At 43.2% G+C, this 20,436-nt stretch overlaps 1 protein-coding gene across 6 annotated transcripts in view; it reads right to left on the reverse strand.

Annotated features, from left to right (window-relative positions):
• The window catches only part of LOC111866213 (neuropeptide Y receptor type 1), a 439,022-nt gene that overhangs the window by 25,303 nt on the left and 393,283 nt on the right, over nt 1–20,436 (reverse strand). For all 6 annotated transcript variants that reach the window (XM_023854955.2, XM_023854956.2, XM_023854954.2 and 3 more), the window contains one exon: nt 18,604–18,815. In XM_023854955.2, coding sequence (XP_023710723.1) covers nt 18,604–18,815 — 212 coding nt within the window. The remainder of the gene's footprint in view (nt 1–18,603; nt 18,816–20,436) is intronic.

Consider the following 20,436-nt stretch of genomic DNA (forward strand, 5'->3'; position numbering starts at 1 on the left):
TGTCGGCAGACCCATCTACGGACAGAGTTAGTTTCACTTAACTACAATCAGCGAGTGCAGCCACCTGTTGGCGTATTCTATTACCATACACTCAAGAAGAATCATTGCGATTTTAGTGCATAGAGAGATAAGTGCTGACACAGGACTCGAATACTAGGATTAGTAGTTTAGTGGTTAGCGTACTAGATGAGGTTCAGATTCCAGATGTCAATAATCTTTCTAGAAGCACAAAAATATTTTATAAGCGCGGGATTCATTCACTCACTCATGGAGCTGAGCCTTTCTTGAGAAGCTGCCATTTGTGCAGTTATCCAAGAACTTCCCAATATTTTATGGAACCTGCAGATTCATTACCGTGTTCACAAGAGCTCTCCACTGGTCCCTATCGTGAACCAGATCGATCCAATCCATACCATTCCACACTATCTCTCTCTAAGATCCATTTTAATTTTGTTCACCCACCTATGCCTTGGTCTTCCAAGTGCCTTCTTTCCATCTGTCTTTCCAACCAATATCCTATACGCATTCCTGTTCTCCCTATACGTGCTATATTCCCAGCCAACCTCATCGTCCTTGAGCAGACATTTATTACTGCCATTAAGCAATTTCGTGTTGCCATAGCAACAAATTGTCAAGCGTTAATATATTGCCTGGAAGTATGCTATGTAGCAGTCACGAAGGAGCGAGGAGTATTTTCTTTGAGTGTATCGTATCTATTTTGTGATTATTGATGATATTTCTTTTCGTGAGAGATGTCGTTATATGTTGGCCTCGACGCAGCGTTGAGCAACACCCAGGGCTGGAGAAGGAGAGCGGAAGAGAGCAAATTAATATTACGTATTAAATATCTGCCAAAATGATGACGAATCGCCTGAAGAAAGGAGCAGAGGAAACTAGCGAAATTTCTTGCTTATCAGATATGTCACACAAAGACCAGTGCCCAACCTAATGTTTCTATAATCAGCCACTGTCACAAACTTTCAAAGTAGCAACAGGTACAATATTACATAGAGAGTTCTGCTTCTCACGAAATGACACCGGCCTACGTGTGCGACTTCCGGTCTTTCAAATAACAGGAAATGTTACCTTTGTACATAGACAGCACAAGCATGGGAGCTCAACTAACAAAGACATGGAAGGCGGCATGAAGTTTCCCTGCGCTGCAGAGCCAACACTCGATTCTGAAGCACGACTTATGGATTTTAAACATTTGGCGTGGGAAGAAGCGCCCTCGGGGTAAAGCGACGGACCGAAATAATATATGTATATATAAACAACAAGGCGTGCTCTCTGAAAAAAAAAATCAACATGTTAGTACAGATCACTACAGGTCTTGTAAACTCTGCTGGCAGTAGTGACGTAAACATGCCTACCGGAAAAGAGGCAGAAATCACTAAAAATAAATTGCACTGACAAAGTAGAGACAAATAGATATAAATTTTGCTTTATAAGTTATACAATTCGCATGAAATTGTTAGCGTGATTTGTTTCTCTCAGCCTGGATGGCTCAGTCAGTATAGAAACTAGATTACATGGCCGTGGAACCTTGGTTCGATTCTCGACGTGGGCAAAAGATATTGCTTATTTTCACAGTGTCCATACCGGTCCTGGAGTCCACACAGCTTTGTATCCGATTGTAATGAGAAGCTGTTTCGTCGATGATAAAGCGGTTGGGACTTGAAGCTAATCAATCTCCTCCATCCAGTACCGAGATCAGGAATGCGTGGAGGCATACTTCAACTTCACAATGCGTCTCTGTGGCGCAATAATTGTATCTGTCTATCTGTCTCTCCTTCCGTCCGCCCACCCATCCATCTATCTATCTGCTAGTCTGTCTCTTGTATCCGATTGGTTGCTGCTGGAGAGATGTGTAATTGAGTTGGTACGCCATTAGTACCCAGCTCAGGTAGAAAACAGAATGTCTTTCCAGCTTGCTACAAAATCATAATTATATTAAAATTGCATCAAGATATACAGGTGTATACTTAATAATGTTACTTTTGCAACATACTGTACTTTGCGCGAAATATAGGCACAACGCTTCACAAACAGAATATTCTTATTGGTGTATAAAAAGCTAATGGCCAATCACAGTGGCCGCGCTGCCTATGGCATGAACTGTTTCCGCCCGCTCAAACACTGGGATCATGGTTTCGAATCCCACTCGAGGTATGAATGTTTGAGTTTCTTAAGTATATGTGGTCTAGTGGTCAGATTTCCTGGCTACAGGTCCAAAGGTCAGGGTTCGATTCCCGACGCTATCAGATTTTCTGAGAAGTAGTGAGTATGGAACGGGGTTCACTCAGCCTCGTGAGGAAAATTGAGGAGGTATTTCAAGGAAACAGTGGTTCCGGTCTAGAAAACCGAGATACGGTATTTACGCATGTATATGCCAAAAATTCAAGAGGAAAACTGGGGTGCGGCTTATATTCGAAATATTCGAAATCACACTTCATTTAAAAAAATTATATTCATAATTAGTAATACAGGGTGTTCTACTCCTGAAATAATATTCCAAGAAAATTATTTTTCTATAATTTCTGTCTGAAAATTGTGCTGCGGCCTATACACGCACGCGGCCTATACATGCGTAAATACGGTAATGGCCCTGGGGATTCGTCGCACTGACGACGCGACACCCTCTATCCGCTAAAATTGGCACTAACTTCGTCGACAAGTAGCGGTAGCTCTGTCAGTATAGTTCGCTTGAGGACTAAAACTATGAAGTTTGTTTTTTTTTGTTTTTATTTTGTTGTCTTGTGTAGGTAGCGACCTTGCGACCGGCTGATCCCCCACCCAAAGAGTGTTACCGACTGTCTGTATAACTGTAAAACAGAGTCTAAGGTTCATCATGTCTTGTAGTGCCCAAAGAGTAGAGTAATACTACAAAGCCAATGGTGAGACCCGTGGAAATGAATTTGTTGGAGATAAAGTGAACGCGGCCGGTCATGGTAGATGAGCGGTCTAAGGCATGTACTGTCTTCGCTCGCTTGGAAACCGGGATCGTGGGTTCGAATTCCACTCAGGGCATGGATGTTTAGTTTGTGTGTGTGCGCTTTTCTGTGTTTGTGTACAGGTAGAGGGCTTGCGAAGAGCTGATCAACCGCCCAAGGAGTCCTACTGAATGTATAAGATCAAGAAAAACCGAAGTGAACGGAGAAGTTCATGGAGGTAGGCCTAGGCCCATTGGGGCTGTAGTGCCAAGGAAAAAAAGTAAACGTGCCTCCGTGAGCAGAATATTTCCTAAAGAGGCAATAGATAAGAGGTTCAAATTATAGGTTTTCTGTCGCTTTCGCATTATACGATATGAAATTTCAATAGGTGGGGTTAGATGTTGCAGGCAAAAGTACTTCTTTTGTATGCAGGTTCCATTTGAATCCACTACTCTTTATGGCTCTATTATAAAAGGAAAATGATTAATATTGATATTGATATGTATTCCATATGTAATGTTAAAAGGAATATCACGAAAGCTCGGAATCTCTTCTATATACAGCCAGCGTTTCCAACATTACTCACTTGAATAGGGCCACCGAACACTAGGCTGAATCAATACAATATTGCAAATATCACGATATTCCATTTACATAAATTACATTTAAATATCTGGTGAGGCGTGATAGTGTAGTCGGTGTAGCGACTGGCTACCGGTTTGACGACAGAGTCGGAGTTCGAGTCCCGGTAGGGTCAAATATTTTCTCTTCTCCACGTCGTCCAGACAGGTTTCCGGGGCCCACCCAGCTTCCTGTCCAATGGGTACCGGGACTGTTTCCCTGACCACTTACTTCCATCTATCAACAATAATAATACATGGATCTATACATCCACTCCCCTATACTCCTTCTGGGAGTAATGCTTAATTAGTTAAGCATAAAGACAAATTACCTTTACATTCAAATATTTTCTCTCACACTCTGTGCAAATAACCATATTCTTGCAAAACTTTCGTGTATGTTGATTCCTCTAAATGCGCTTTCGTAAAAGACCTTCAATTTTCTAGAAGAATAAATATTTCAAGACATTTCTAATGGATTTTGACGGCGGTGCACAAGCAGTCTGGGTTGTTGAGGTTTTGGATTTTGTTCATTATGCGGTATACTCAGGAACACGGTGTTTCCGAATCTGGATCACTTTCCGTCCTCAGATGAAAGTGCTAACCTCAGTCACAGGTCAAGTGATTGTGGTCAACACTTTCTGACGGATCAAACGGAGTACGGGCTTTCCACTCTTTCATCTGAGAAGCAAAAGAGATACACTTTCCGAAATGTTGCGTTCTTTAGAATAGCACAATTGTGTACAGTGCATCTACTACCAGTCAATAATTTCGTGGACTGGCTGCAACGTGTCGTTGCAGTGCACTACGGCGGATAGGTTGAGGCACGTAATGATGCCCTGTCGGTTCATCTCTCGTCACAGCAAGAGGCAGTTGTGTGCAAACAGTGTAAGCAGAACTGTGGCCTCTATTGTGAACTGCAGTTACATGCGAGTGGCGGAAATTGAAAATGAGGCCGTTTGAACAACGGGCAAAAATCAAGTTCTGGAAGAAACTAGGCAAATCCCCTAGCGAAACGTTTGGCGTAGGAAGAATTGGCTGTCGCTACAAGACAACGCCCCTGCACATCGCTCTGTTCTTGTCCAAGAGGAACTGACAAGACAATAGGTCACCGTTTTGCCATACCCTCCGCACTCACCTGATCTCGCACCCTGCGATTTCTTTCTCTTTCTCCACTTGAAAGCAAAGCTACGTGGTCGTAGGTTTCAGTCGTCCGAGGAGGTCGTCAATGCCACAAGAGACGCCGTACGGGAATTTCCTGCGAATATGATTCAGCAATGTTTTCAGAAGCTATATCAACGTTGGCAGACTTGCATAGCGGCCAACGGCAACTATTTTGAGGGCCGACGTGAATGTATGTAAGTTTATGTGAATTCCTTGTAATATGAGGCGATAAAACCACAGTCCACGAAATTAATGACTGTACCACGCATAGGACTATTGCCATGTTTGTGCGTCCTACTGATCCGAAGATTTATGCTGGTGGGAGCGTAAGCTGCTAGTAGGGCTACCCATATTGGACAGGTCAAAAGGAAGGCGGCCAGACGAAGTGTAGTCCTTGGTCATCCATGTTTGGGGGTTAGGGGTAGGGCTAACGACCACACTCCCTAAAAAGCTACTGTTACGAAGCCATGGATGAGACCAGTATCCACAAAACAGGATTGCAGCCCCGAGGCTATTGGGTCAATGCTCGCTCTGTAACCCTGACTCTTCCCCCCCACACACACACACGATCCTATAGCGGCTCTCGCCTACTACCTGCTGGCCCATCTCCACAGACCCTTCTCCTCCCCTTTCTATGATTTCCCATGTGGTCCCTCTCCCTTCCCTTTCTGTTCTTATATAGCTGGGTGTTTTTCGACTTGCGGCTCAGTCTGCAGCCACCTGCTCACGCTGGTTCCTCGCCCGCGGATTTTTCTACCTTGAAGACTTGAGGAGATGCGTTCCTCTGACAAGTCGGTTCACAACAGATCTACACGGCGCTACATCCCGCAAGACAGTATTCTTTATAGTCACCGTCGTGACAACCTCAGATCTTACTAATATAGATTAGGATAAATTTTGATGCTGGTTTAATGTATTATCTCTATGGCGAAACTGCTGCATTCAGCTAGAATAATTTACTGTACATCTTTTCTTTCATTTCTGTCCCTGAGAACCAAAATCTGTTATAGACATTTATACTCCGATAATGGGGCTGACTGTAAGAGTGTCAGCAACCACTACTGGTTGCTCATCCAGCTAAGGAAACTGTTGTCCGTCGAGAAAAATGTGGTAGTTGTTGCAGAATTTTTAGAGCCAGTTTAATTATCTTATCAGTCAACAACAATAATGTTATACTAATTCCTATATAGCATGCCATATAGATGTAAAATCTACAATTTATATTTGAAGTAAAGCGGCCTCCGTAGTCTAGAGGTAACGTTCCCACGTCATGACTCGTAGTACGCGGGTTCAAACCCGGCGGAGGTCGTCGAATTTTTAAGGGCGGAAAAATTCAGGGAACAAGTCCTCCGGGAGGGACTTTAAGCCGTGTGTCCCGTGTCGTAGCTTTACGGCACGTAAAAGAACCTCATTACTCCAAAGGAGGTCACTAAGCCAAATTTAAGGACGTTTCCCGCCCAACAAGTAGTCTCTAACACCTCTGATAGATGGGGGAAGCATTAGAGATACCTCCAAGCTAGTGGAGGCCGAACTCGCTGGCTCGGTAGGGACTGATGGTACGCACCAATATCGGTAGGATATAGAGACTGGTAGAATATCATAGAGGGAAGCACAATGGACCAATACAGGTGTAAGTGCATGGGGAAACCCACCCTCTCCAATAACTAACTAACTATATTTGAAGTATCGTTAAGAACAGTGGATATATAACATAGAAGAATAAATTAGATTTCGCTGCAGTGCGAATACCTGTACAGCACTTGATTACGTAGGGTGGTTAATGCTGGACTGAGTTCCACCACAAATTACGGTGAATGTTCATCCGATATATTACTCGCCAATTCACTTTCGTGCACAAAAATTTATGTTTGGATGGTAACACTGATTTACATATTCAATGATACTTTTGTACTACCAACAAACGAGCCCAAAAACCAATGAGGTATGGCAAATCGGATAGAATGTGTTTAAACTGTGTATGCTAATTTGTAGGTCACTGGCTGCCAAATATAGACTCTCTTCCACTGTTGATTGATACACGCACGGGAAGAATTTTATGTGATGATAATGGAAGTTTTGTTATAAATATTTGGGTTAATTCATTTATAATTCATGTTGATTCAGATATTGGGGTTTCACACTGCGTAGACGTGGACAGTGTTAACGCGTTTCGGACATGTATCTTCAACTTACACGTGGCAGCAACATGTATTTTCGAAAAGTCGGTAACACTCCCCAAATCGATAAGGTCTAAAGATACAAGTAAAATGTAACGTTGGGCCGCGCCATAGCTCAAGCAGTTAGTCGCTGGCTTCCCACCGCGGCGGCCCGGGTTCGATTCTGGGTCTGGTCAAGTGGGATTTGTGGTGGACAAAGTGGCGCTGGGGCAGGTTTTCTCCGAGTACTTCGGTTTCCCCTGCAAATCTTCATTCCACCAATTGCTCCACAATCACCCTCACCTATCATCTGGGGCTGGTACAATAGGCCAGAAGTGGTCACAGTACAAGGGACTTAGTCCCATCCCACTAGAAATAAAAAAAAAGTAAAATTGTCCTTGTGCTTAACTAATTAAGCACTAGGCCAAGAAGGCGTACGGCGAAGTTGATGTATACATCCATATTTTCTTGACCTCGGCACTAGCTGAAGGAGAGTGGTCAGATTCACGCTCCTGCTGCTTTACGCCGAAGGAAAGGGCCCCCGGTACCCATTGGATAGGAGGTTGGGTGGGCCTCAGAGCCGGTCTGGACACGTGGAGAAGATAAAATTCTTGACCCTAAAGGGAGTCGAACACCTAGCCCGCGGTCGTCCAGCCTGTACCTAGTCGCTGTATCGACTGAGCAATCCCGGCGTCTTGTAAAGATCCAAGAGCATAACCAATGCTAACAGTGAACCACACCCATCTTCAAGTTAAATTTGGAGGCAGTATGTACCTCCGAAACGTCACGGAGACCGCCCACATCCAAACCGTATAAAATCTCAAGATCATAATTATCATCAACAGTGAACCATCTATATGCTCAGGTTCGAAGAAGTAGCGTGTATCTCCGAAACGTCGGCGACATTTTTAACATACGTACGATGTAAATACCCAAGAGCAAAATCAGTATCAATAGTGAGCCACCTCCATATTCAAGTCAGAAATGTAGACGGAATGTATATCCGAAACGTCGACGACACTGTCCACAACAAAGTGTAAAATCGCAGCAGGAGAATCAGTATTAACAACCAGCCACCTCAGTCTTCAAGATGGATGGAATTGGAGGCAGTACGCACCTTCGAAACGTCGGTGACAATGAACGGCCGTGGAAACATAAAACTAGTCAATACGTTATAATACATTGTATAAATTTGGTATAAGACAACACTTGTTATATTTCTTCGTTTGTTTTAGACTGAACAACTCCAGCCAATTCAGTTGATCGGGACTCATAAAACAATGAGGCTGAAATAATGATATTTATGCAAATAATTTCTTGGATAGGGTTTCGTTTTCCGTAATCTCATAGAGTACTTGCTATTTATCTGCTTGTCGATTCACATTTATCCTTGTTAATAATTATCATATGTATGTTGGAGCTGAAGTAGACCTCCACGCATTCACCTCAGCACTAGACAAATGTGAGACACGAGTATAATTTCCAAGCTCCAGGGAGGGCCCCCCGTATCCATTGAATTGGATGTTAAGTGGTCTGGCCACGATGTGGTCGCCTTACCGGGAATCGAACCCCAGTAAGGCAGCTCATAGCATAGTTATTATTACTGACTATTCCGGCTTGGTACAGAAAGTTGTGATGACAGATAAAAAAGTAAACTTATTCTGGGTTTTAACTATGCACCACGCCACGAAGATGCTTATAAAAGTGGAGGTACAGCTCCACAGTTCTTGAACTCGATACTAGATGGAGGTGAGTGGTCAGCTCCACGCCCCGGCCGCTTTACAACCAAAGAATCCGTAGAGTACACACTGTAAAGGAGGCTGAATGGGTCCCAGAGACATACTGGACGTTGCGGAGACATTTCTTTTGCCAGGGCTGTGAATCAAACCCTGACTCCTCGTCTTCCAGCAATAGCCACTTTACCGACCGCGCTATTCCGGCTCCCGTGTGTAATTATGAAGTAATAAAACTTCCGACAGGGTTAATAATAGGCTGTGTCAATTCTGTGGAAGTTTCTGTCATTTATAAATTGCATATCTGTCCCACTATCGGAGAGCACGTCGCCTTGGCATTGATTTTATCCGCCCGGTGCGATTGGTTCAAACACAATTTCACACCATATCAACTGAGTCGGCAGGCCGACCGGATGATCTGCTTAGTGGCTGAAGCTAGTTTCTGTGAATCTAACGTTTATTTGAACACGAGCGGTGCCAATAATGCGAATGTTCGCGTGGAGGTCTTTGGTTCAAATGCCGCGTTTGTGCGTAGAATGTTCACCGGTCGAATGAACTCGCTTGGTGAAACGTTGATAACGAGCTGCCAGACTGAACTGTGTCACGCTGCAGGACACAGTAACCCGTCATTAATGCCCCTGTATTCACTGCGACAAACTTTCAAGTACAGGTATAAGAATTCTACGAACCTAAATTTGGTACACCTAATCACATCTCACGTAATTCTCTTGAATTCCCTATCCTGCGACCACAAATTTTCTGCGTCAGAGACGAAGCCATGAACTTGAAGACCGAGTATTATAGATAAGCATCCTGTTGCATTTATACTTGTATATCTGCCACGCACAATATATTCAGTCCTCAATGCAACTATTTTCACTTTCATTTCTCCTCCTTACATTTTTCGCGGCACGCGGTAGCGTAGTTGGTTGAGACACTATGCTACAAGCTGGAAGGCCGCTGGTTCGAGTCCTGATGACGTAGATTTTTTTCAATTGACCTAATCCTTCTAGCCGCACTATTGCCACGGGGTAGACTCAGCCTCTAACAGAAATGAGTACCAGGAATCTTCCTGGGGTAAAAGGCGACTGGTGAGTAAGACTGACAACCTCACCGCCATTTGTGAGTGGGTTGACTAGATAATGTGGGGCCCTCAACGTCTCACAACCCTATAGGCCTCCATGGCCTGTTACAGGGATAGTCTTTTACGACATGTTTCGGCCTCAAACGGCCAACATCAGGTGTTTCGTCTATGCTGAAACTGTCGCACTGTAGGAAATGTATAAAACTTTCACTTATTTATAGTCAAACGTCCACATTTTTTTTCCTTGGCACTACAGCCCCAGTGGGCCTAGGCCTACCTCAATGAACTCCGTTCACTTTGGTTCTTCTACATCTTACACATTCGGTAGGACTCCTTGGGCGAGTGATCAGCTCGTCGCAAGGCCTCTACCTGTAGACAAACATAGAAAAACGCACACAAACATCCATGCCATGAGTGGGATTCGAACCCACGATCCCGGCTTCCGAGCGAGCGAAGACAGTGCATGCCTTAGACCGCTCGGCTACCGTGACCGGCTCAAACGTCCACATACAAGAGTTAAACCATCATACACAGTGGCAAGAAACAACATATAAATAGGAACCACTGGTAACATAAAGAAAGTTCTTAAGTACAGAAGCAACACACGAACATCAAGCCACAACATAGAGCTGTATTATTTGGTCAAATTGACGGCGTCCTTAAAAGAGGTGCAACAATTGTACAATTTTAAGAAATTTCAAACCAAAATTAAACTATCAAGTGAGTGAACTTAATCAATGCAAATAAATATCGAGTGTACATCAAGCAAATTAAACAAGAAGTGCAGCCTTTGCACGTGCATAAACAAGTAAACATTTATACAGTGTGACCCTTTTGGCGTAAACAAAACTCCTGATGATAGCCGATTGAGGCCGAAACATGTCGTAAGGAGGAGAAATAAAAATGAAAATAGTTGCATTGAGGACTGAGTATATTGTGCGTTAAAGACCAAAGATATGTTAATATGCTGCCTGATCAGGGCTCTGACACATTTCTGGTGACGTGATAGATTAGTATTAAACAATAGTGGAATGATGATTAGCAAGGGAAACTGAAGAAACTAGGGGAAAAAAATAAATCTGCTCTAATACCACTTCCTTCACCATTTTGTCCCACGAAGTCATCTTGGATTGAATACGGGGCTACAGGGTTAGAAACCAGTGTCTGGAAGCGTGGGCTATGCCACGGACGTCACGGATCTGATAAGATCAGTTAATTTTCAAGCGACTTGCAGGGCAGGTTCCGTGGTTACATAATCTCATTTGTTTATGTTACTTTAACTCTTCATATTGTGTAAAAACTTGGCCAATTACAAATTCATTAATTAGTTTACCATAAATGTAGGCATTTATGTCGTGCCGGAATTCCATGTGGTGTCCATTAACTACAATGAGAAATAACCTCCGTGACACATTTCTGTGCATGTTGGGATGATAGCACTGATAACACGAAACCATTTATTAAAACAAATATTGTTTATAAAGTCTCTTGTAGCATTAAATGTTAACACGCACACACAGAGCGCAGCACAGGACATTCACTTCTCAACAGTTCACATTTTCTGGGATTTCTTTTTATCGCTAGTGGGGTGGGACTAAGTCCCTTGTACTGCGGCCACTTCTGGCCTATTGTACCAGCCCCAGATGATAGGTGAGGGTGATTGTGGAGCAATTGGGGGAATGAAGATTGGCAGCGGAAACCGATGTACTTACTTACTTACTCATGGAGCTGAGCCCTTCTTGAGGAGCCGCCAATTCTGCAGCTACGCAAGAATTTCCCAGCATTTTATGGAACCCGAAGGTTCATCACCGTGTTCACAAGAGCCCTCCACTGGTCCCTATCCTGAGCCAGCTCTATCCAATCCATACCATCTCATCGTACCTCTCTAAGATCCATTCTAACATTGTCCACCCACCCAGGCCTTGGTCTTCCTTGTGGTCTCTTTCCTTCTGGCTTTCCCACCAATATCCTATACGCATTCCTCGTCTCCCCCATTCGTGCTACATGACCTGCCCACCTCATCCTCCTTGACTTGTTCATTCTAACTGGGGAAACCGATGTGCTCGGAGAAAACCTACCCCAGCGCCACTCTGTCCACCACAAATCCCAGTTGACCAGACCCGGGATCGAACGCGGGCCGCCGCGATGGGAAGCCAGCAACTAACCGCTTGAGCTATGGCGCGGCCTTTTACAGCCATGTATTCCGTTGAAAGTCAACCAAACTTTCTGAGGAACATATAGCCTACATCTTTAACTCTGCTTGTTACCTGGTTCATACTTGGCTTAGTCTTTGAAGGTATGTTCCTCCGAAACGTCTGCTGACTTTCAACGGACTACACGACGTTATATCCCAGAAGCTAGAACTCTTCTTAAGCACCGCAATGAGGACCTCACATCCTGCAATGCACTTTTCATACATAATTTACGAATAACTCTACCTGATTTTTATTGAAAACTTTAATCGAAATAAAGAAGACATCAGACATGAATATTAGTGAAAGTTCTCAAAAGTAATTTTAGTTCATCAAACCTGTTTCACATACCGTATTTAAGCATTTATGTTGTACGCAGTGATAACACGATAACATATTGACGGAAGGTTACCCCGAGCCACTGAGGTTGGATGACTCCCGGGCCACAACACGAATATGGATCCGTTATTTCAAACTGCTTGGGGTAGGGTGAGACTATGCTCACATGTACTGCTGTCCTGTCAATGTGGTACAATACACAGTTTTTGAAGCTGCCAAGGTTCATTTTCGAATCGGGTAGTTTCAGTTTTAGAGAGAGAAGTCAGAGAATTTCTTTACAAAACTTGTATTTAAGCCCTTTAAGATAATTTTACTGATTATCCTTTAGTATTAGCGGCCTCCGTAGTCTAGGAGTAACGTTCCCACCTCATGACTCAAGGTACGCGGGTTCAAACACGGCGGAGGCCGTGGAATTTTTAAGGGCGGAAAAATTCAGGGAACAAGTCCTCCGGGAGGGACTTTAAGCCGGGGGTCCCGTGTCGTAGCTTTGCGGCATGTAAAAGAACCTCATGTCTCCAAAGGAGGTCACTGAGCTAAATTAAGGACATTTCCCGCCCAACAGTAGTCTCTAACGCCTCTGGTAGATGGGGGAAGTAACGAGATACCTCTGAGCCAGTAGGGGCCGACCTCGCTGGCTGAGAAGGGACGGATGGTAAGCACCAGTACCGGTAGGGTATAGAGGCTGGTAGAAGATCATAGGGGGACGCACAAGAGATCAAACTGGTAGCGGTGCATGGGGAAACCCACCCCCTCCAATAATAATAATAATAAGAATAATAATAACAATCCTTANCATCATTCGAGTTACAATTCGATACATCTACCCTGATTGGTTAATTTGCCGTCCAGTTGGTTGTAATGTAATCTGTATCAACTCTTAAAATACCAAAATGCTTTGATTACTGAAAGAGTTACACATATACAGTCAAGCCGCGCCATAGCTCAAGCTGTTAGTTGCTGGCTTCCCATCGCGGCGGCTCGGGTTCGATCCCGGGTCTGGTCAAGTGGGATTTATGGTGGACAAAGTGGCGCTGGGGAAGGTTTTCTCCGAGTACTTCGGTTTCCCTTGCCAATCTTCATTCCACCAATTGCTCCACAACCAACCTCACCTATCATCTGGGGCTGGTACAATAGGCCAGAAGCGGCCACAGTACAAGGGACTTAGTCCCACCCCACTAGCATTAAAAAAAATACACATATATAGTGGTCAAACATAACAGAAACCGGTCCTACCAGCAAGCAAAGTTTACTGTCCTCCAACTGCCGAATGAACTGGCTTCCATGTCAAAGTGAAAGTCAAATTTATTTTAGGACCGACGGTTAGTGGGCCAATCGGCCAGTCTGCCTCTGTGTGGAGCTCCCATATTAGGGCCCATGTCCAGGTTATTATTACTGAGAGGTAGTTGAGGGTTTGTCCATGCTGGGCGCCCTCTTTGACGAGAGGAGGGTCTGACGTTTGCAATTGCTTGTGGTTTTCGTCAGCGCATTCTCGGCTCATAGTCCCGTGGGAATGATGACAATATTTTACTGTCTCGGATTAGAAACTCCCCCAGTCTGGAGGACCAGGTCCCCGTATTTATATCCCCCAGGAATAGGGTGGCCCAGTTATACCCCTAGGCATTGGGTTCCCTTCTCCTCGCCCTCTACGACTCGTAGAGCTATGGCGGAGGTATTCGAAGCAACGTCACGCAGGGAAACCGGTTTCCAGGGAGTCAGAGAGACTTTACGACTGGCTGTTGACTGTCAATTAGTTCGTCTGGATGCCAAGCCCCTTGAGACTTCACAGACTGACAACTTATGTAGCAACGGCACGAACCGCATAGAAAAAACCGAGTCCAACAGTTACTCCATTGTTGCGGCCTCCGTAGTCTAGGGGTAACGTTCCCACCTCATGACTCAAGGTACGCGGGTTCAAACCCGGCGGAGGTCGTGGAATTTTTAAGGGCGGAAAAATTCAGGGAACAAGTCTTCCGGGACAAGTCCCGTGTCGTAGGAGACCTCTGAGCAAAATTAGGAAACACATTTCCTGCCCAAGTAGTTTCCAATGCCTCTGGTAGATGGGGGAAATATCAGGTACCGAGGGCCGACCTCGTTGGCTGAACGGGGCTGATAGCACGCACCAGTACCGGTAGGGTATGGAGACAGTAGAAATTAAAGGGGAACGCACAATGGACCAATAACTGGTCCCCTCTAATACCCCTCTAATAATAATAATAATAATAATAATACTCCATTATTGCGTATGTTGCTTAGCGATGGATCAGACATTGTTGCGTGTTACACAGCAGTTTCCTAGCAATGGCGGTTTGTCTGACACCCCAATTCTTGCTTTGAGCAAATATGCCACAAAGTGCAACATGTGGTACTTCTATCAAGAGGTATACTATGAAAATTTTCAGCAAAGGTGAACACTTCCACTCAAGCACAACTCCCACTCTCGGTTTTTCCTGTCATCTTTTGCTCCGACTCATAACTAGTATCATCTGACTGTCGTTATACACAGTAACAGACAGCAAGCTTTATCTTTTGATGCCTAAATCATTGCCCGCACCAAAACACTCATAATGGCGTCACACCCTAACACATATACCACTCAAACACTGGCCTTTATATACTACACCGCACATATCTACTTTCTTTCCTCCTTGGCCTTCAGTCCACAAGCGAGCTATACTGAATTTGCTTCTGATATTCCTGTTTGCCTGTACCTGTAAAGGTAATGCTGGTAGCGGATCTGAATATTGCAGGGGGGCTGGAAGACGAGTCGGCTAGACGGAAATGGAATGTTCATCCGGAAACTTATTCGACTTCCGCACGCGCTATTACAAATATTATCCTACCGCTTCATGTTTTATTCGAACCTGTATAACGCTCCTTACCTCAGCGCGGCGTGCCTCAGTAGCCGGCTTTACCGGACCCAGAAACCCGTTACCGCCAGCAATGTTGCAAACACGTGATTAGAACAAACTAAACCGAGAGGATAATACCAGGAGCTACGGAGCTTGATTGCGTGGTCAATTATGAATATTACGTAATCACTGACGAAATAGCCCTTTTTAATACACAGCCTTCCGTAATAGATTCCGTGAGACTGCATTCGGTTTTCACTTATTTGAATTTCATAATAACATTTTAATTATAGGGAGACGTTGTCAGCCTTGCGTCTAGCTCCCAACCAGGAGGATCAAGTCCCTATATCTATATCCCTCGGGAACAGGGCTGCCAAGTTATAGCCCCCGGGCACCGGGCTCCATTTCTGTCGCCTTCTACGACACGCAGGGCTAAGATGGAGGTATTGTAACCCGCCTCCACGCGGAGAGATTTATGTAGATCATCTGTTATTATTTTGGTATTCTAGAAGAGTATGATGCGCCGGTCACGGTAGCCCAGCGGTCTAAGGCATGCACTGCCTTCGCTCGTTTGGAAACCGCGATCGTGGGTTCGAATCTGTTTCCTGTGAGGTACGAACTGAATTCTTATATATTATTCTTATACACTGCCAGTCACGGTAGCCGAGCGGTCTAAGGCATGCACTGCCTTCGCTCGTTTGGAAACCGCGATCGTGGGTTCGAATCCCACTCAGGCCATGGATGTTAGTTTGTGCGCGTGCGTTTTTCTGTGTTTGTGTATAGGCAGAGGCCTTGCGACGAGCTGATCACCCGCCCAAGGAGTCCTACCGAATTTGTAAGATGTAGAAAAACCGAAGTGAACGGAGTTCATGGAGGTAGGCCTAGGCCCACTGGGGATGTAGTGCCAAGGGGAAAAAAAAGAAGAGTATGATGGGTTGGGCATAAAACTAGGATAGACAGATAAGTAATGCACATCAAATTACCACCTGGGAGAACTAGAAGAAGATGGAAAGACGAAAGTTATATGAATCATATGGAGAAATATCATTATGATCGGAGATGAATGTAACCGGCTTAGTATAGTGTCCGAAGGCAGGCTTTGGACAATCGGGTTTTACACTCAAGAAATATACTTTACTGGTCGAAATTGTTTTAAAATCCATGGAAAGATAGAGGGGCGGATAGAAGTGACCAGAAGACGAGGAAGAAGACGTAAGAAGATGCTGGATGACCTTGGGGACAGAAGAGGATACTGTCATTTGAAGGAGAAAGCTCTTGATCGCATTAAGTGGAGGAACTGTTTTTGAAGAGACTGTGGACCTGTCGTCTGACAGATTACTGATGATTATGATGATGCGGCATGCTGGAATCTTCATATTCCATTTTAATACTTCTGATTTTTTTATTGATCTTCTTTTCGCCATAGTAAGGAGCTGTAACCTCACAAGATACAGGCCATCTCCGACTTACGACCCCCCAACCCCACCGCATTTACGACAAATTCTTCATGCTAAATTTACCCTTAACCCCCCCCCCCAAAAAAAACTCACATCTGCTGCTCCGGACGCAAGCAGCTAACCCCTTTCCACAAAACACAAACTGTCTAATCAGAGCGACCTGTACGTTTGCAGTATCGATTTTAAAAACGTGTTTCTTTTGTTCATTTTTGTGTGAAATGTGTTTTTATTTATTAACGAATGTCTGCGAATGCGTGTAATTAAAATTTTACTTAGTTTTCGTCCATTTTATCTGTCAATTTGTGTTATTTTAGGGCATGTTATGGGTTTCCAAGAACGGAACTTCAATTTATAACTTTGAACTCATGGAAAATATCGGTCTGAGTTACGATGCCTCTGTAGGAACAAATTTTGTATTGAGGACCGGGGTCGTCTATGGCTGCTCGAGTCCTGGTTGGTGTATTTTCCAGTTGGGGTAATGGAGGCCGTTTGTTGATAGTGTTGATTTTTTATATTTTCTTAGTCCACTGGTTCTGGGGGGGGGCGATACTTAGAGCCATGTTGGGGAGTTTAGTGTTGAAGCTTTCAAAGAAATTGTATTTTTAGCATAGAAGATGTGAGTTTGTTGCTCTGGGCCTATACATAAGCTTCTGAACATTCAGCAACTTCTATGGGTTTCCTTGTACGAATCTCCGGTTCGGGGCAGTTGCTGAATGTTCACACAAAACAGTTTAAAATTATCAGACCTGAGATTCTGAAGGCGATGTGGCATCGTTTAGTCTAGTAAAACTTTACCGATGTTTCGAGGAACAGGCTGCCTCCATATTCAGAACACTGAAAATGGAGAAAGCACTTTCCTAACGTCCGAAATTATTTTTTTATATTAAATGGCGTAAGGATACAAAAAATATTGATTTCTTAAGTTATTTTCATGTTAATCATGGTCGGAAATTAGGAGATGTTTTATTTGTGCCGTTTTTAAATTTGTCTTTTGAATGAGCAGTTAAGATGCTCCAAGAAAATTAAAAGAAATAATGCAGAGTGGGAAATTTTACGTTTTGATCTATTTTGTACTATAGTACAAATACTGCAAACATGAGAATAGAACCTGTATGGAGCCCCACTAAGAATTTTGGTCTAGAAATATACGGAGGGATACATATGTACATACACATCCGTGTATTGACATCAGAATCAAGATTTAATCACAGGATTAAAACGTTTCATAAACAAAGAAATGAAACGGGAGGAAAGAAGAAATATATTGTGAGGGGCGGGGTTAGAAATTGAGCAGGATAAGAGATAGAAATAAGGAAGGAAAGCATAAGTACAGTAGTTAGGTACATAAGGAATATTTAAGTAATATACGAAGGAACAAAAAGACATACGAGGATCATTTTTATTTTATCTGTACTGTAATTAACGCCTCAGGTTTAAGTTACAGTCGAAAAAACTATCTTATTTATAAGATATACGCATAAGTGCCGTAAGAACACAAGAACTTAAAAATATATGTTTGTATTTCACAGTTACTTGAACGAGATTTAGAGCCCCGTTCATAACTGACAGATCAACCAAAGCAATCTTGGCGTTCGTATATGCTTGAAACAGTGCACAGTATATTTTGTGTTTCCTGTTCGCTCCGAGGTATAAAACAGGATTCCGACAGAACACTGACAGAAAATGTGTTGCTGTCCTAAAGTCAGTTAGCATCCGAAAGGTCATGCTCTCGTTCCACGGCGGTTTTCTTTTGTTTGCAGGAAAATTAGGCAGAAGTCAATGTTTATCCGAGACTGCTGCGACTAGCCATCACGACAAAGTAATTCTTGGATTTCCTCTGTCTTTAAGCAAATATTGAGACTGTTCCCAAGTTCTAAGTTGCTACTGAGTGCATCTCATGCAGTCTTCCAAACTTTAAATTGATCGAAATTAAACTCCACTGCTGTTAGAGCTACCAAAATTATATTTCCTTGTTACAGTTCGACATAAATTCAGAAAATCGAAATTCGAAGGCCCCTGACTCAAATCACTGACAGATAATATACATTTATATATATTTAGGATGTACATACTGACCTTCTTCTTATTCTTCATGAGGTTGGCGTCCCGGCTGTCCTGAGCGTTCCCCGGCGCCCTTGAGCCCCAAAGTCGCAGGGCCATCCTGGCATAAACACAGGAGATGATGCAGAGAGGAGTGAAATACTGCACCAACACCATCACGATTCGGTACGACAACATGGCGACGTCAGACATGTGGACGTTGTGACAAAATGGCTTCACTCTGCAACCTATGAAGCAATAAGGAGCATGCGCAGTCAGTTCACTGTATGTTGTGGTTATGTCGGTGTAAGTGTTTTTGTGTTTTTCTTAAAAATTCGTTTTATATTAAAATCGATGTTGATTCTTTGTTGTGGTGGTATTACTGATACACTCATTTTCATCTGTTGTAAATATACTGTAAATTGTTATCAGGGTAGACCAACTTTAAATGGTGAACTAGAGGCGGCAAATTACACCTCTTCCCCTGTATTGAAAATAAATAAAATTTATCAAAATTTCGACGAAATAAATGATACGGATTTTTCAGATACTGTGGAGGAAGCATCCGTCATATTTCAGTTATACAAGAAAATTATACACGTTCTGAAAGACCTGTTATCGACGTCATCTCCTAGTAATGAAATTTCGACAATTTGGAACAAAATCACATCAATAAGATAGGAGGATTAAAACTACAATCTATTTGTTCCTTTAAAGAACCCTTTCTGGTAAAAGTTTACATTGGATTTCGGTTTCCGCGAGAAAATTAAAGAGTGCTGTGTAAGGGGATTGTGCCCACGGCTTGGTATCTGTTCACTGTCTCCTTTGCCCTTGACTAAAATGATGGAATCCTTTTGTTATCCAGTGGGATGAACTTCCGTTCCAGTTGGCCCCGTCTTCACAAGTTGTTTTCCATATACATGTAAACACCCTCATCAACCAATTAACCTTGTTGAATTCAATAAACTGTACTTAAATCCTTGAGACCCATGAAAAGTACCACATTATGAAACCCAAGCAAGACAGAGCAGCTCTGAGACCGTAAATTAATCTCATTTATTCACGTCCTTCAAGTTGAAAGATCTCATTGGTAATTTGAAATATTAAACCTCTTACTATTATAAATAAAAATGTATCTGCATAGGTGTTCTTTATACACTCTGCAACGTCGACCCGGTTTTGTCCAAATTTAGCATCGTGGTAGAACATTACTCGGCAGATGTTATAGATGTTTGAAATGACCGCCTAAAATTTTGAAAATCTGAAAAATATTGCTTATTTGCTAGAGAACCATTCCTCGTAACGCACTGTCATTTTATTTTATTCTGTATATTTATTTTTTCTTTGTCGTTTGATGTAGGTTATAAAAATTTATCGAGATCTCTATGCGTCTCCCTGTTATAATTTCTTAGATATTTGATTTTCAATGTTTCCGTAAAACGCGTTTGTTTGCGAAGGGGTTACCCAAAAACGGCTCTGATATATATTTGCTTATCTCGCGGTCATTGCCTAGTGTTGAGGATCAAATTTGGGATTGAAAATTTAAGTCATTACCTAGGTGCCTGGAGACTTGCGAAAGGTGTTTTGCAGTGAAAGAGCAAAGATGACAACACATGGACACGCAATGAGGTTAAGAATGCGATAATCAGCATTCATGCGTAATACCGTATGCAAGACGCTCCGCTAACTAGGCCACTGGAGATGGTCATATGAGTAAATACACAGCGATAAGACGCAAGAGGTCCACCCCCAGCCACATAGAATACCCAATGAAAGCCTAACTTTAAGAAATTAGAACACAAGGGAGGAGCTATCTACCCCCTTGTCGTCCACGCTGAATCAGCGAATTAAGACTATAAATGAGGGAAA

The sequence above is a fragment of the Cryptotermes secundus genome, unplaced genomic scaffold (assembly GCF_002891405.2).
Source record: "Cryptotermes secundus unplaced genomic scaffold, Csec_1.0 scaffold682, whole genome shotgun sequence".
NCBI lineage: Eukaryota > Metazoa > Arthropoda > Insecta > Blattodea > Kalotermitidae > Cryptotermes > Cryptotermes secundus.